Here is a 14,783-nt window from a genome sequence, read left to right as displayed (position 1 = left end):
ACAGACTAAAATATCAACAAAAAATCATAAATCATAATTAATAGTATACTCAAAACGCAATAAAATGAATTATATTAAAAAAATACCCACACTGTTTTTTTTTTATCATATCATCATATGGTTAATTTTGCCAGGTGAGGGAAAATGGGTGTTATCTGATTATCATGTGATTACTAACTATAATTTATAAGGTACGATTGTACAAAGTTCATTTGGGTTTTCAATTTTCATTATACCTATTTTCTAACTTTATTTTGTTTTGTATAGTTATGTTTTCTTTTTAATGTATAGTTATTGGTGAATGATGATTTATTTTTTACTGTAACAACTATGAATTTATAAATTTTACAATGTTTAAGATAAATGGAAACCATTTAGCTTTTATTGGTGTTACTGGAGCTGGATTAGCATTAGTAGCCTATGTATTATTTGGTCCATCAAATAAACCAAAATCTTCAAGAAAAAGTTAGTTAACCTAAATTAACAACTTAAATATTCAATAAACTGAATGTATTTAAATATTAGTTGTATGGAAATGTACCTAAAAATTACTATTGTTAGGTATTTTAAATATATAAAAAAAATTATTTTTTTATTAATTTTAATCAATACATTTTTAACAGTAATTAAGAATATACAAAATACAAACATTTTACCAGGTACTTCATATTAAAAATTAAATATCAATAAAGATTATTGCTATAATAAAACACAAAAATAAATTATCTTCTTTATCATATGAATGAAGTTCTTATAAACTTTATTTGTATTAGTTTAAATTATGCAAATGTTTAACATTTAGTTTCTTTTTCATTAAATTTTTTATAAGGATATTAATTTAATGTGTTTAATGCCATGTGATGGCTCTATTTGCCCGATGCTACAAAAAATATTCACATTTAAAAATAAATTTGATTATGATAGCCCACAGTTATACTGAGTAAAGATAATAACAATGTGTGACCGCTGTCGTCCATAGAAATACTCTTTAAACTCTTCACACTAAGTGAATAGCTATGAGATCATCAATGTAATAAAATAATTTAATACTCTTATTTCAATTTATTTTCTTTGTTTTATACTATATTTAAACATAACTTGGTCAATATTTATTTGATAAAATTCATATTATAGTTCATATTTCTATATTTATAATCCGGTTTTGTTATTTTAAATATTGGAATAAATATTCTTAGTAGTAGCCATGCTCATTAAATTTTTTTTTTTTTTTTAATATTTTAAGGAGCTGAATCTGAAAATATTTGAAATAAATTTAACTCTTTATGAATAATCAATAACCTGACCTAACCATTGTTCTTAATTATTAAGGTATAATTAAATCACATATTATTCACTCTGCTTCCTAATCTCTGAGTTTTTTTTTTACTTATACTTCTTATTAAAAAAATTATTTTTATTTTAGTTGTTTAAGTCATTTTTAGTTTTTTATTACATTAAGTTGAACAAAAAAATATTTGATCAGTAATTGACCAATTATCAAAGTTAAATATTAAAAGCTTATTTATAGATAGGAAATAATATTAATAAGTAGTTTTATTTATTTTTAGTACATTATTTTTGTTCAAATTTAATATTCTCACTATTAAACGTTTAATGATTAACTATAAGCATCAATCATCTATTATGTCTAACAAATAGTTATTAAATTTTATGAACCTACGCAACTATGTTATGTAGTAAAAATTCAGTTATTATCTTAACTTAAAATAACATACAATTCTATAAAATTAATGATTTCTGTTTACAGGTGGTTTTTGTGGATTACAAAATTTAGGATCTACTTGCTATTTAAATACTTTATTACAGTCACTTGCTTCTTGTCCTATGTTTGTCGAGTGGTTAAATCAACAACCTAAGTCTTCAACTGTGTCCTACACTTTGAATAAAACACTTAAATGTAAGATGTTTGAGAAAAAAAAATATTTGTATTACATTTATTTGTAATACCAGATTTATAAAAATATGTATATAAGTTATTATTTTTTTGTCTTTTTTTTGATAAAGTTTTAACAGGAGCTAGGTACAATGATGATGGTATACTTTCTCCAATAGAATTAGTAACTATATTGACTAAAGTTGGATTTCATTTCAAACCAAACCTTCAAGCTGATGTTCATGAATTATTTATTCATTTATTTTCCGTGATTGAAGACGAAGCATACAAAACAAGTTGTAGTGTAAGTTTACTCTTTAATCAAAAATTTTATTTATATACATTGTGTTTAACAATATTTTATAATAAAACATTTTTTTAGTTGGCTGATTGTTTAGAAACTAATGGGAATTTAATAGAAAAAGGAAACATTCAAAATCCAATAAAAATTGTAAATAATGTCTGTATTAATGTATACAATCCATCTAAAGCTGAAGGAAATTTATTAGAAAATACAGCTGTAATATCAAATAATATTCTTAATATATCTGGGTAATATAGTTATTCTAATTGTTATAAGTATTTTTTTATTTTATTCAATCAATTAATCTTCAACAATTATTTTATAGAAACATAGTCTTACAAAGTGACAGGAAATCATTGGACAAAAATCAAAATGTTAAACCAGCCCCTTTTTTGGGTTATTTATCAAATAATATAGAATGTTCTTTATGTCATCACAAAGTAAGTTTTTAATTAATAAGTAAGATATTATAACTTTTTTTCACGGGGAAACAGGATCATTTTCTGCATGTTGAATGATCTTTTGCCATGAATCTCTCCCATACAGTCGACATATAAACAAAAGCATGCAGTGGCGACAAATTCCAAAGTTTTGCCTATGACATAAGACACCTCTACTAAAAATTTTTACACTCACCAAGGTTAGATTAATGTAAATTTGTACACTCAAAGACAAAGGTAATAACCTACTTGCTAAATTCACCTATGATAATTGTCATTGGTAAATATATATTTTGGCGCCACTGAGACTGTGTCAATATATGCTCGAGTGCGTGATGTATCCAGTCCGCAGTATGATGAACTCACACAAGTCTTCATATGCGCTCCATTGCGCATTTATCACAACTGTAAACCTTCATTTCTAATTATAAATTCAAGTTATATTGGTGTTGAAGTAATCAGTGTTTGTCAGTGCATGGTACTGTTGTTTCATAAAAAAAAATATAAGTTGTTTTCTAGCTAGAATTTCTACCCTGGTCAGTAATTATTTTTCTAATAAAAACTTAGTACAAAATGAACAATTTTTATTTAAGTAGATGTTAATGAATTATACTTTCTCTCTCTAAGACATGTATAATATATAAAATTTGAGTTTGACAAAACAAATGTTGTGTTTTTAACTTTAAAATAAAAGAATGAATTGATTTATTATCAAACATAAAGATAAAAATATTGTCTGAGAATCGCTAAGACTTTTATGTTTATTCTAAAGTGTATTATAACTGTGTAATTTTTATTACAATTTTTAAATGCCCATAATTCATCTTAAAATTAAAATATCAATACAAATGTATATAATAATAATCTTACCTTTAAATTTAATAATATTTATTTAATTAAAATTATTACACCCTACAAAGATAATGAGTATAGTTAATATATTTGCAAAAAACTAGATATTCATATATATATTAATAATACATCTTTAAAAAATATGTCTAATAGATTAATTCGCTAATATTAAAGCTAGAAACACAAAATTAATTTTAATGAATACAAATTTGTTGTCACTCAAGGGATAGAGAGAAAAACAAATAATGCACTGACATTATCTTAACCAACCATACATGTATTGTATGCTTTAGATACAACTGTTATCTTGACATAATTTTTTTTGTGCTCATTTGTATATAATCAATTTATATTTTCAATAAAAATAAGCCAAATGTTATTTGTTTAAAAATAATTGAATATATTATAATTTAAAAAAATTAAATATTAGTGTGAAATTTTTCATATTTTAAAATTAATTTATGATTTTTATATTGTAATAATGTACTAATTCTTTTTTAAATTTTTTTAGTTATCCTTAAACTATGAAAAATTTTATGTTATATCATTGAATTTACCCGAATATCCTCAATTGAAAATTGAATTAACAGATATTTTAGAACAATATATCAAAAAGGAGAAGCTGGAAAATTTACCATGTACAAATTGTGATAAAAATAATACCAAAACTGATGGCAAATCCTACATAAAAAGTGTCAAATTTGGAAAAGTAACCTTTTTTTATTTAACTAATTAAACAATTATGTATTATAATAATAAGTAATTATAATTAACAAATATTTTAGCTACCTTCATGTTTATGTCTACACTTAGTAAGAACTCAATATTCTAAAGATAGACCATTAAAAAGAAAAGATTTTGTGGAATTTCCAGAATATTTACACATGGATAAATATACCAGTGTTTATGACCAACTAAGCAAACTAAGGCAATCTAGAGAAAGAAGTTCTTCTGAACCATTAGAAAGGTAATAATTGTACATAATTAAAAGTTGTCTGCATTTGAATTTGAAAATTTTCATTGTAGAAATTATCTATCTCATATTAAGTGTTTTATTTTATGGCTTAAATACAAGAACAAATTAACTGTTTTAAAATTCCCATAAAAATACTTCATTAATTTTTTTTAACACAGTATTACTGAACAATTATAATTTTATCTTAAAATTTGAATTTTAAACTAAGATTATGTGTTTTTTCAATGGATTTATTTTACCATTTATTTATTATAGTAATAGTTTGATGATAATACGGGTTATATATTTTTACTTAGTGTACTTTATTATTATTCAATGCTTATTTATTTTTCTTAGTTACCTTAATTAATCTTACTTTTAATAAAATATATTGTTTAGGTTAAGAGGAAATAAGTACACATACAGATTAAAAGCTGTTGTTGTCCATGTTGGTGAGCATAATACTGGTCATTTCAGTACATACAGGAGAGGAACCACAACAGATCATTCTAGACACAGGTGCAGTGAAACAAGGTATTTCAATATTTTGCATGCCCCCATTTTTAAATCCCTTATTAAAATCTGCATAATACATAATATATTAAAAAAAAATTACTTGCATTATTTGTATATTTTATTAACAAATTATATATTTTATAAACATGCATTCTTCTGCATGTTTATCAGACCTTGTCAAGCAATATCAATTAAGTATACTTCAAATATTTGATGAAATTTTAAAAATTAAACTTTAATTTATTTTGCAAATCTGACCCATAGTTGATTATACATGTTATAAATTAAGCTTGTATAGTTATATCTGTTAACTAGAAAAAATCTTATTTAAATCATATTTACAAATTGATCATTAATAACTGATGTTTTTTTTTGCTACTTTATATTGTATGATAGTGTTTGAGTTGGTTCATAATAGTCTACCTATCTTGTATCAGTTGTATCTACTATCTATATCAGGAGTCACCAATCTTTTCAATCAAGTGAGCTACATTCAAAATGTTAAGTTCCTAGTGATCGAAATCTAGGAAAATTTAAAGATCAACCAGATCGATTGGTTGGCGACCTCTGTACTATACCATGTACTATCATCATACTTCTTATAAAAATGTACATAACTGTAATCTGTTTGAATAGTTAAATTATTAACTAATATTTTTAAATATTAAAATGAAACATATCTATTATTTTTAAAGAATAAGGAACAAAGAGGTTAATGTACAACAAAATTATTCTTTAAGTAATATGTTTTTCCGTGATTTTAATATCTTAATAATTTACTTTAACAGCTTTTTTTAGAAAATATTGAGTGATTGACATGGATAAATACTAAATATAAAAATTTCTATGCACATTAATTTAATTTAAGTTAAAAGAGAATTTATGTTTAAATTATATGAACAATTATTGATAATTACAAATTATGTTTCTCAATTAACATCTTAAGCTATCTAACAAATTAACTTCTTTAAGTCCTACCAACCAATTTAATATTGTCATTAGTCATAAAAAAAAGACACAATACTTTCTTAAAGTCTTAAGTAATTACGACTTTGTCTAAAAGTATTTGAACATTTATTTTAACATTTATCAATTTTCCCAAAGTCATTACAAATAATTAAAAAATAGATTACAAATTATCTTAAAGATATTTAAAGTAATACTTTTGTAGGTATATTTATTAATTCTATGTATATAAATTCTGTGCTGGTGGGCCCTGCCTGTTAATAATAAATAAACAATGAACAATTGGTTGGTGGGTATTTATTTTATGTAGTTGCTTCATAGAAACAAAAATTCACGCTAACACTTATCAATGTAGATCAAGTTTTAGAGATATTTAACAAAATATACTATAAAAATTATGGAAAATATTAATATTATTTGTTTTGTTTAATATTTGTAGATGGTTTTTCACTTCTGATGCACACATTGAAGAAGTTACACTACAACAAGTTCTACAATCAGTTGTTTATATGTTGTTTTATGAAAAATGTGACACATAACAATTATACTAGTATAGAAGCAAATTAAAAATAGTATAATTTGTTTTTCAACTGAAGACTGCCTTTATTAAATATCAAGACTTACAATAGTTGTTTTCTTATGTACAGTAATACTGTTTTGTTATAATGTGCATGTGTATTAGATTATAATTTGTTTAGAAATTAAATGGTTGTATTATTGTATTATATAATTCTATTAATATCTATTTACAATTTCTTTTAACAATTGGTTACAACTAATTTATATGGTTGTGTGAACATTTTGGATACACTATTCATTAGTTAATATTATTCTATAAATATTTATGAAATTATATTATATTCATTAAAAGAACTCTATAATCTACAGCCTCATTTGATGTCATACAAATACGTAACAACAAATATACGTTCAGCAGTTCATGTTTTGCTTTGTAAGCTTTAATATTGGTGTAAATCAACCTACTATCAAAATGGTAAAAATTTGATCTGTATTCATGTACAGGTTTTTTAGAATTAATTCGATTTTTTATCGAATAATATGTATAAAATAGTAGGTTTTAAAAATACTCATTTCACTTAAAAAACATTAAGCATTTGTAAAACGGAAACAAATAGCATCCTTTTATTAATGTTAACATGAACAATGAACATATACTTGTATTAAATATCTCAATACCATTTAAACCAGATATCAAATAGAACAAATAAATGAAAACAAATCAATTATCAATACAAGTAAATTTCACTCTTAACAAAAATCTTCAACTATCAACAAAATACCTATACCAAATATGAAATCAAATATTTAGAAGTATTTTTGGACAAAAGATTAACCTGGGCCCAACACACAAAATTTAAAAGAAATCAGTCGCCTACACCTTTTCCGACCCCTATTATTCTCATCAATGAGTTTAATAAGCTAAATTTTAATATATGAGACAATTATAACTCCACTCTAGTCATTTGTTATCCAAATCTGAGATCTAGCCAAACCTTCAAATATAAGACCAATTCAAGCCTTTGAATCCATATATCTTAGACCAGTGCTCTCAAACATATAGCTTGCGGGCCACATATGACCCGCAATAAAAATACATTTTGAATAAATATTGTAAAAATGTTAATTTTTTTTTACGCATCATAAATACATGGAATGTTATTTAAACATTAATCGTTCAGAAATTCTATTATACTCGATAAAGTATTTGAAATGCGGTAAATTTAATCTACAAAGATAAATATCATTTGTATTAGGTGCTGTAATAATGGATAACGGTTTGACTGTGACCTGTGTTGTTTTGTTCGTACTAGCATTGATAAAAATACAAAGTATTTATAATCAATGATACTAGTAACTAGATGCTATTCAAGTGTAATTTTAAATTTAAGTTTATACCCGTAACTTGATAATATATTAAGTCATTTAGAATAATTTAGATAAATGGATTTTGTGTATCTTTGCCTTCATTTTGTCTTCAATTTTTAGTGTATAAGTAAAAAAAAGAGGACACTTAAAATTTGGCCCGCGAACTTTTTTTGAAAAATATATGGCCGTAGATAATTTGAGTTTGAGAACACTGCCTTAGACAAATAACTGGAGCTTCGTGGTACACTGGGACATAACCAACAATACCCTACATAACGATCTACAAATACTAACAGTTAACGAAGTAGCAATCTGTCAATACAAAAAATGCATACCTAACTTCACTCAAACCAAAACACACTAATCTCTCATACGTCATTAATCACCATTCCCAACAACCCACCGAGATCTTACGTTGAGAGTTTTATATCAAGAACTAGACTAAGACTGTTAATAAAACATCATAACTACCCACAAAGGATATATACTAAATTGTTATTTTTATAATAGGTAAATATTATTATACACACAGTGCTTCAGGCCTAATCACATAACGCGTCATTTGCGCGTCTACATTTAACTCATGATCACAATATGTTTAACATGTGTACTGTGTAGTACATACTACATGTGTGTTCTGGTGTTCATGATATTATCCTCAATATGGCCAAAATGCACAGCCTTACAAAAATCATTTTTTAAGACCAATATAAGATTTTTAGGATGCCATTAGAATAATAAAAGCTATAAAAGTCAAGTTGTTTGGTGGGTAGTGGGTACCATGACAAAATCGATCTATTTTGTCTATCTAATTAATAGGTACTAAGTAGGTTACCTACCTTTACTCAAAATTCAAATCTATAAGGATAATTCTATACGATTGAAGTAAATATATATATTTAATACACAGTGATACCATAGAAAAGGTACTATGGTGATACCTACCACGGATATAGATACTATATCTGTGATAACTGCTATTGCATCTTGATCTTGATCACTAAAATTAAAATATGTTAAAATGGTTTGAATTTAAAATTAAATTATTTTTATTTATTTAAATTTGAAATTAGTATAAATAAAATTTTTTTACAGAATGTCTGAATCATCTTTATCTTCACACGGAAAATATAGTTTTTGAAGTTTTTTAAATTATAATAATTACGGAAATAATTTTATATCATTGTATTAAATTATTAACACGAGTATTATTTCTAATAATTCTAACCAAACTTGAGAATGGTACGATATAAAAATCGGTAAGTGTTAGAACAATTATATATGATATTTATCTAATGCATTTTTGCATTGTTAAAATAAACCTAGTGATATAATTTCACACTATAATTCTGTTTTTTAATTTTTTTTATTAAGTTGCAGCTGTTGCAAGAGTAATAATTAATAACAAAATGGCCATAAACTCATAAGTAACTAGAAGAAAATAAAATCATCTTTTGAAATTAATTACTTAAAAATTGATCTGATTTCTACGTAAATGAAAATCAATTGTTATCAAGCTATTTTTTTGAAACACAGGATGTAGAAAATAAATAATGTTTTATTTAAATTAATTGAATCCAATAAAATTGAATAACACTAAGCTAAAGGGTAGAAGAGATGGATAATAACCTATATTTAATCATCTACGATATTAATGTAAGATCTTAGATCACAATTTTAAGTAATTGTTCTATAACCAATAGGATTTATTCATTGTTATATTTCTATTCATGAATCAAAATAACACGAATAGGTATTATAAAACTGTATTTTAGGTAAAATGCCATTGGTTAGGTTCATAGGCGCAATTTGGGCTAAATGTATGTTGACCAAAGTGATCCGTGAGGGGCTTTGCCCCTATACCCTTACAATACCATTCATGTATTCATCGTATTTACTTATTATCTATAATTATTAATAGTTTATAATAAGAAAACACTAAAAAAAAAACACTCCCCAAGTCAGATCAGCATGTTAACTTTCTTTATTTATTAAAAATTTTTATTTATTAATATGCAATATGTATGTATAATGTATTTTATTTTCATTTTCATTTAGTGAGATAGATTTCTGAAACCAGAAAGCGGATCTTTTTGTTAGATTCACATTGGCTAGGAGAAGTGTAGTGAAGATTTTCAGAACTTATCTTTTATAGTTAATTCACTACAGAGCTTCAAAAAAAATATTATTGGGCGTTTTTCAGCTTTATAGCTTTATAGTGAGTTAACGATTGAAGATAAAATTCTGAAAATTTTTACAGGTTTTCTCCTAGCCAATGTCAATCTAACAAGATCCCAAACAACAAAATCCGTTCTCCAGTTTCAGTAATCTAACACGCTAAATGAAAATCTAGCAAAAAATAACTATTTTTTTAACTGTGAAAAATTAAATAATTATTTTTGAAAATTTTTAATCTCGCATTTTCTATTTACTTGATAATCCCTTAATTAATGAGCTGTTATCGCTATCCACCAATCTTTTAGCTATAATAGTAAAGTTATAATAGAAAAGTTAAAAAATAGAAATGTTGGGACTGTTGACGCTAACGTTTTTGTAGATTCAAATTGTTACACCGCTTAGGTGTGATATTGGATCTTTCTTATTAATATTTTATGTTAAAGCTAGCTTAATTATCCTCCTACTTATTACAACTGAGTTACATTTTTATCATTTTCCTATTTAACAAAAATTGAGACTTTTTTTATTTCAATTACCATACTTGATTAAAAATCAAGTAAAAAAAAAAAACATTTATGTGTACAACTCAGTGGCGGATCCAGAGGGGGTGATTGAAGCGATCGCCTCCCCCCGTTCTCTCAAAAAAAATAGTTTAAGTCCCTGATTTTAGTTTTTGGTGTAATTATACTTCAAGAGTAACAAAATTATAGTGATATATTTTTTTATTACTATTATCTAACTATAAAAAATATTTTTTTTTGTTCTGTACGAGACTGTGGAAAGTAACATATGTATGTACCTAAATAAATACTTCATCAAAATTAATTTGTGCCTTTTAAAAACAAACCCCCCCTGTTATCTTGGTCTGGATCCGTCCCTGGTACAGGTAAATATATTTTTTATTTTAATTTAAATTTGATATAAAGTACATTTTCCTTATTTTTTGACTATTATATTTTTTATAAACCTTAAAAATTTAATTTTCAGTTACATGGTCATTCAATTAAGAACTTTGGAAGATGACAATTTAGATTTTAAAATTTCTGATAAAGAATTGCAAATAACAGTATTAAATATGATTAAATCATTACATGGAGATTTTGGAGCTGGAGCTATTAAAACATGTCTTAAAGGTAAAAACAATTTATTTTATTTCCCATTATAGTAATAGTTAGAATTAGAAGAAAATAAATAATGAGCTTTATTGTAAACCTTAGCCATAAGTAAAAATCAACATTGTGAAATTTTAAGACTATTGAATTTATGCTCTAATTGTCTCGATTAATTGATAATATAATGTCTAAAGGCTATTCTAGTTCTATAAAAAAATTTTATGAAGCAACTATTTCCTATATTCCCAGTTGGTAATCTAATGATTATAATTGTTTAGAAAATCTATACATTTTCTGTCGCAGTATCTGTCAATATGACAGTTATTAGTTATCATTAATTTTCTTAAGACTTTTAATAGTATATTTAGTAATTTTATTATTTAGAATAAATATCCACATGATTATCTAAGTTATCAAATACATAAAAATTTATAATAAAATTAGTTAATAATGTATATTAAATATTTGCTATATTTATAATGTTTCTCTTATTGTTTTAAATGTATTTCAGTTCGTTATTGTAATCCAACTACAAAAATTCTCATTTTTAAAACTAGACATGGTCCTCATCAATTTCTCTCTTCTGTTATACCATTTATTAACAAGCTCCAAGAAAAACAAATTCAATTATCAACACTTTATACTGGTGCATCCATGTTTCAATGTTATAAATTTATTCAGGTAATTTTACTATACTGTATTCTAGTATTATTTAATATAACATAATATCAAATTAATAATAATATTAATTAATTGATTTTGTTTAACAATATCAAGTTTTATTATCCATATTTTAGAATGTGAAAAATGTAGTAGGAGACTTATTATAAATGTGAAATATGACATTAAAAAATTAATAGAAGCAATATCTTTGAAAGCACCATAGCTTATTTTTTTTCAAATATATGTAATAGCATAACAAAAATTTATTTTAGGTGGCTATTTTAAAGCTAGAATAACTAAATTTTAAAAAACAGATGCTCTGCTAAGATTATATTATCATAAATATGAAATTATTAATTTTAGACTACATTCTCCATTACATTAATTACTGTCTTTAACATAGGGTTGTAAAGGATTAATTAATTAAATATTATCTATATTAGTAATAAATAATAATTTAATTAAATAAGTTGAAATTAATTCAATATAAATTTGTTTCAGAACTATCAAAAAGATCTTGTAAGAAAAATGACTGATATAATAAGTGAGAAAACCAAAGAAAAAATGTTAAACATCACTAATGTAGCAAATTTCTAATTTTAAAAAGTTTGTTTGAATTTTTATTTAAAACCCTATTATTTTATGTACTAGGGAGTACAGATGATAAATAATAAATATTTACTCAAATACTTTAAATACTTATACAATTTTACAAAGTATAAACATAAGCATGCCCAGAGAGGAGACAGTTGCCATTATGTTCAAATTTTCAATATTGGTATACTGGTACCTTGCTATTTGAAAATAGTAAATATTAAAATCCACAATTTGTGTGATATCACATACATTAGCAATCCTTATTAAAATTTCATTTTAGATCCAATCATAACATAACTCATTTAAAATGTATGAAAAAGTATTAAGAGATTTTTAAAACATTGGACCCTACAGCTAAACAACATTAAAACTTTAAAAAAAACATATTAGCTATTATAAAGTTGTTCAAATTATGTTTTCTTATTTATTAATTTTTTTATTATGTCTTCTTGGTCGTTAAAGATATTATTAAAAAGGACTTATTGAAAACTCTTGGTAATTTTATGATGTTTAACCTAACTCTTAACAGTATAATAAAATAATACCATAATTTAATAAAACCCTATACTTGATTTTGTGTGAGGATTTATTTAAATTATATTTGTCTCCCATTAAGGTCTTAGTTGGGAAAAATGAGAGGGAAGTGATAAGAGTCTGGGCCTCCTTAGCTAAGGTATTGCTTCCTCTGCCAGGAAAATACTAAATCTATTTACAGTTGTTTAATCTATTTAGAAATATATCTTCTTAAATAGTTGCGTAACCTATTAAAAAATTTTTTTCAGTAAGCCACTAAAATATAAATAATTTTAGATGGAGCTGTTGTTTAATTTATTGAAAAATATGAAAATGTTTTTACCTAGTTTTAAATAGAATCACTTTTAATAATTAGAACCCATACCATACATTTATATGTAATATATTTGTACATATTATTTTTAATTATTAACATTCATAACTAGTTCAGTTTATAATCAAAATGATTTAATAAAACAATCATTTCTACAAAATAATTCTAGTAATATATATATACATTATTTGTATACATTCAAATTACCACCACCCTTTTGGACCGTTAGAATATATTTATATATTTCATAGCTGTTATCATGCAGGTATAAGCTATGAACAATTATTCCACAATCAACAGTTAATGCTTAAATAATAACATAAACTAATATCTGGAAAAAAGTTAATTAGTACAATTAATAATTAGTTAGTTTTAACCAGAGAATGGAAAATGTAACTTATAAGATAAGATAAAATATAAATAATTTAATAAGAATAAAAAAAAAATTTTAAATCTAAACCTTAAAAAATGGCTGGTAACATTAATGATTAACCCACTTAACAATACAAAGTATAACAATTATAATAGTAAGATCAAAAAAATGATGTCTTTTTTAAGTAATTTTCTTTAGTGAAAATATTTTGAAAACTTGAATTTTTGGCCTTTACAAACGTGAATTTAAAATTATTCTTAGTTCAAAGTATTTTATAACCTGTGCTCATTAAGGTAGGTCAATCGACAAAATAACAGATAGTTCTGCCTAATCTTAATATTTATACAACTCATTGAAATAAATTAAAATATTTCACAATATAATACAATTTATAAAAGTCTATATTTATGTAAATTTACATGATAGATAAAAAAATTGTATGTACAATATATTACATAAAACATTAAAATCTCTGTACTGAATTTTAATTTTACATAGTATTAGATAAATTAATATTTCTAGATATTATATGTCATCACCAAGGCTCATAAGTTAATGCATTTTCAAATTAATCTTGTTAAATTAAGTTAATGATAATGATAAGTAATAAAAATTTGTTTCAAGTTAAAAGGATTTAGTCTAGGATATTTTGATAGCTACATTCTAAAAACAAAATTTGTTTGGAAACTTACTATCTATGTACAATCGATAGATAGTTATATCAACCAAATTAATTGATGAAATATTATTATATATATAATATTTAAGGGATTTTTTTATAGAAGGTCTTACTAAATATTTTGGTGCATTTTAGAGTATTTTTAAGAACATTTAGTGCATTAACTTACTACCCCTGGTTATTAAAATACTTTTTTCGAAGTAGGTAATGCAAAATGAGTAATGCATGATTTAGAGTTTCAAACAGTGTTTTAAGTATTTTTATTAATTAATCCTCAACAGTGATAAAAAAACATTAAGTACACACAAATTAAAGTTAGTACAAGTTAAATATTAACTATAACTACACTTAAAAATAAAATATTTTGTACTACATTGTAATCTATATATAAAGATGTGTATACTAATTATTAAATACACTTTACAAATTAAAGAAGTAAATTCAGTTGTCTTTCATTTAAAATATAATTCATTTCTCAATAATTAGTTTTTATAAAACAAATTACAATACACTCATTAAA

The 14,783-nt window shown here is 24.0% G+C and overlaps 2 protein-coding genes across 6 annotated transcripts; both read left to right on the top strand.

Moving 5' to 3' along the window:
• Window positions 1-223: 223 nt before the first annotated feature.
• Window positions 224-6,652, top strand: LOC113561157 (ubiquitin carboxyl-terminal hydrolase 30 homolog). 2 transcript variants are annotated; one of them, XM_026967418.1, is made up of 9 exons: window positions 224-465; window positions 1,769-1,918; window positions 2,026-2,198; window positions 2,277-2,446; window positions 2,524-2,638; window positions 4,002-4,199; window positions 4,276-4,457; window positions 4,845-4,964; window positions 6,367-6,652. In XM_026967418.1, the coding sequence occupies exons 1-9, from the start codon at window positions 351-353 to the stop codon at window positions 6,464-6,466; spliced, it is 1,323 nt and encodes a 440-aa protein (XP_026823219.1). In that variant the 5' UTR covers window positions 224-350; the 3' UTR covers window positions 6,467-6,652. The 2 variants fall into 2 exon arrangements, with proteins under 2 accessions (XP_026823219.1, XP_026823217.1); XM_026967416.1 differs by having other exon boundaries at window positions 225-465; window positions 4,845-4,979.
• Window positions 6,653-8,826: 2,174 nt separating this feature from the next.
• On the top strand, window positions 8,827-13,188 carry LOC113561257 (ribonuclease P/MRP protein subunit POP5). 4 transcript variants are annotated; one of them, XM_026967573.1, is made up of 5 exons: window positions 8,827-9,073; window positions 9,189-9,241; window positions 10,980-11,125; window positions 11,616-11,785; window positions 12,269-13,188. In XM_026967573.1, the coding sequence occupies exons 3-5, from the start codon at window positions 10,984-10,986 to the stop codon at window positions 12,362-12,364; spliced, it is 408 nt and encodes a 135-aa protein (XP_026823374.1). In that variant the 5' UTR covers window positions 8,827-9,073; window positions 9,189-9,241; window positions 10,980-10,983; the 3' UTR covers window positions 12,365-13,188. The 4 variants fall into 4 exon arrangements, with proteins under 4 accessions (XP_026823374.1, XP_026823372.1, XP_026823375.1 ...); XM_026967571.1 differs by lacking the exon at window positions 9,189-9,241 and having other exon boundaries at window positions 8,831-9,073; XM_026967574.1 differs by lacking the exons at window positions 8,827-9,073; window positions 9,189-9,241 and adding an exon at window positions 9,269-9,470.
• The last annotated feature ends 1,595 nt before the right edge of the window (window positions 13,189-14,783 follow it).

Source organism: Rhopalosiphum maidis, chromosome 4 (genome assembly GCF_003676215.2).
Source record: "Rhopalosiphum maidis isolate BTI-1 chromosome 4, ASM367621v3, whole genome shotgun sequence".
In the NCBI taxonomy this organism is placed as follows: Eukaryota; Metazoa; Arthropoda; class Insecta; order Hemiptera; family Aphididae; genus Rhopalosiphum; species Rhopalosiphum maidis.
The sequence above is the reverse complement of the archived record's forward strand: the minus strand, read 5'-3'. Positions and strand labels throughout refer to the sequence as shown.

Bases quoted from the DNA above. Each gene is read 5' to 3' on its own strand.
- LOC113561257 (XM_026967571.1), top strand. From the start codon at position 9,054: ATGGTACGATATAAAAATCG. The intron at 9,074-10,979 runs GTAAGTGTTAGA...TTTAATTTTCAG, and splicing joins ATGGTACGATATAAAAATCG to TTACATGGTCATTCAATTAA. The intron at 11,786-12,268 runs GTAATTTTACTA...AATTTGTTTCAG, and splicing joins AATGTTATAAATTTATTCAG to AACTATCAAAAAGATCTTGT.
- LOC113561157 (XM_026967416.1), top strand. From the start codon at position 351: ATGTTTAAGATAAATGGAAACCATTTAGCTTTTATTGGTGTTACTGGA. The intron at 466-1,768 runs GTTAGTTAACCT...TTCTGTTTACAG, and splicing joins ACCAAAATCTTCAAGAAAAA to GTGGTTTTTGTGGATTACAA. The intron at 4,458-4,844 runs GTAATAATTGTA...TATATTGTTTAG, and splicing joins TCTTCTGAACCATTAGAAAG to GTTAAGAGGAAATAAGTACA.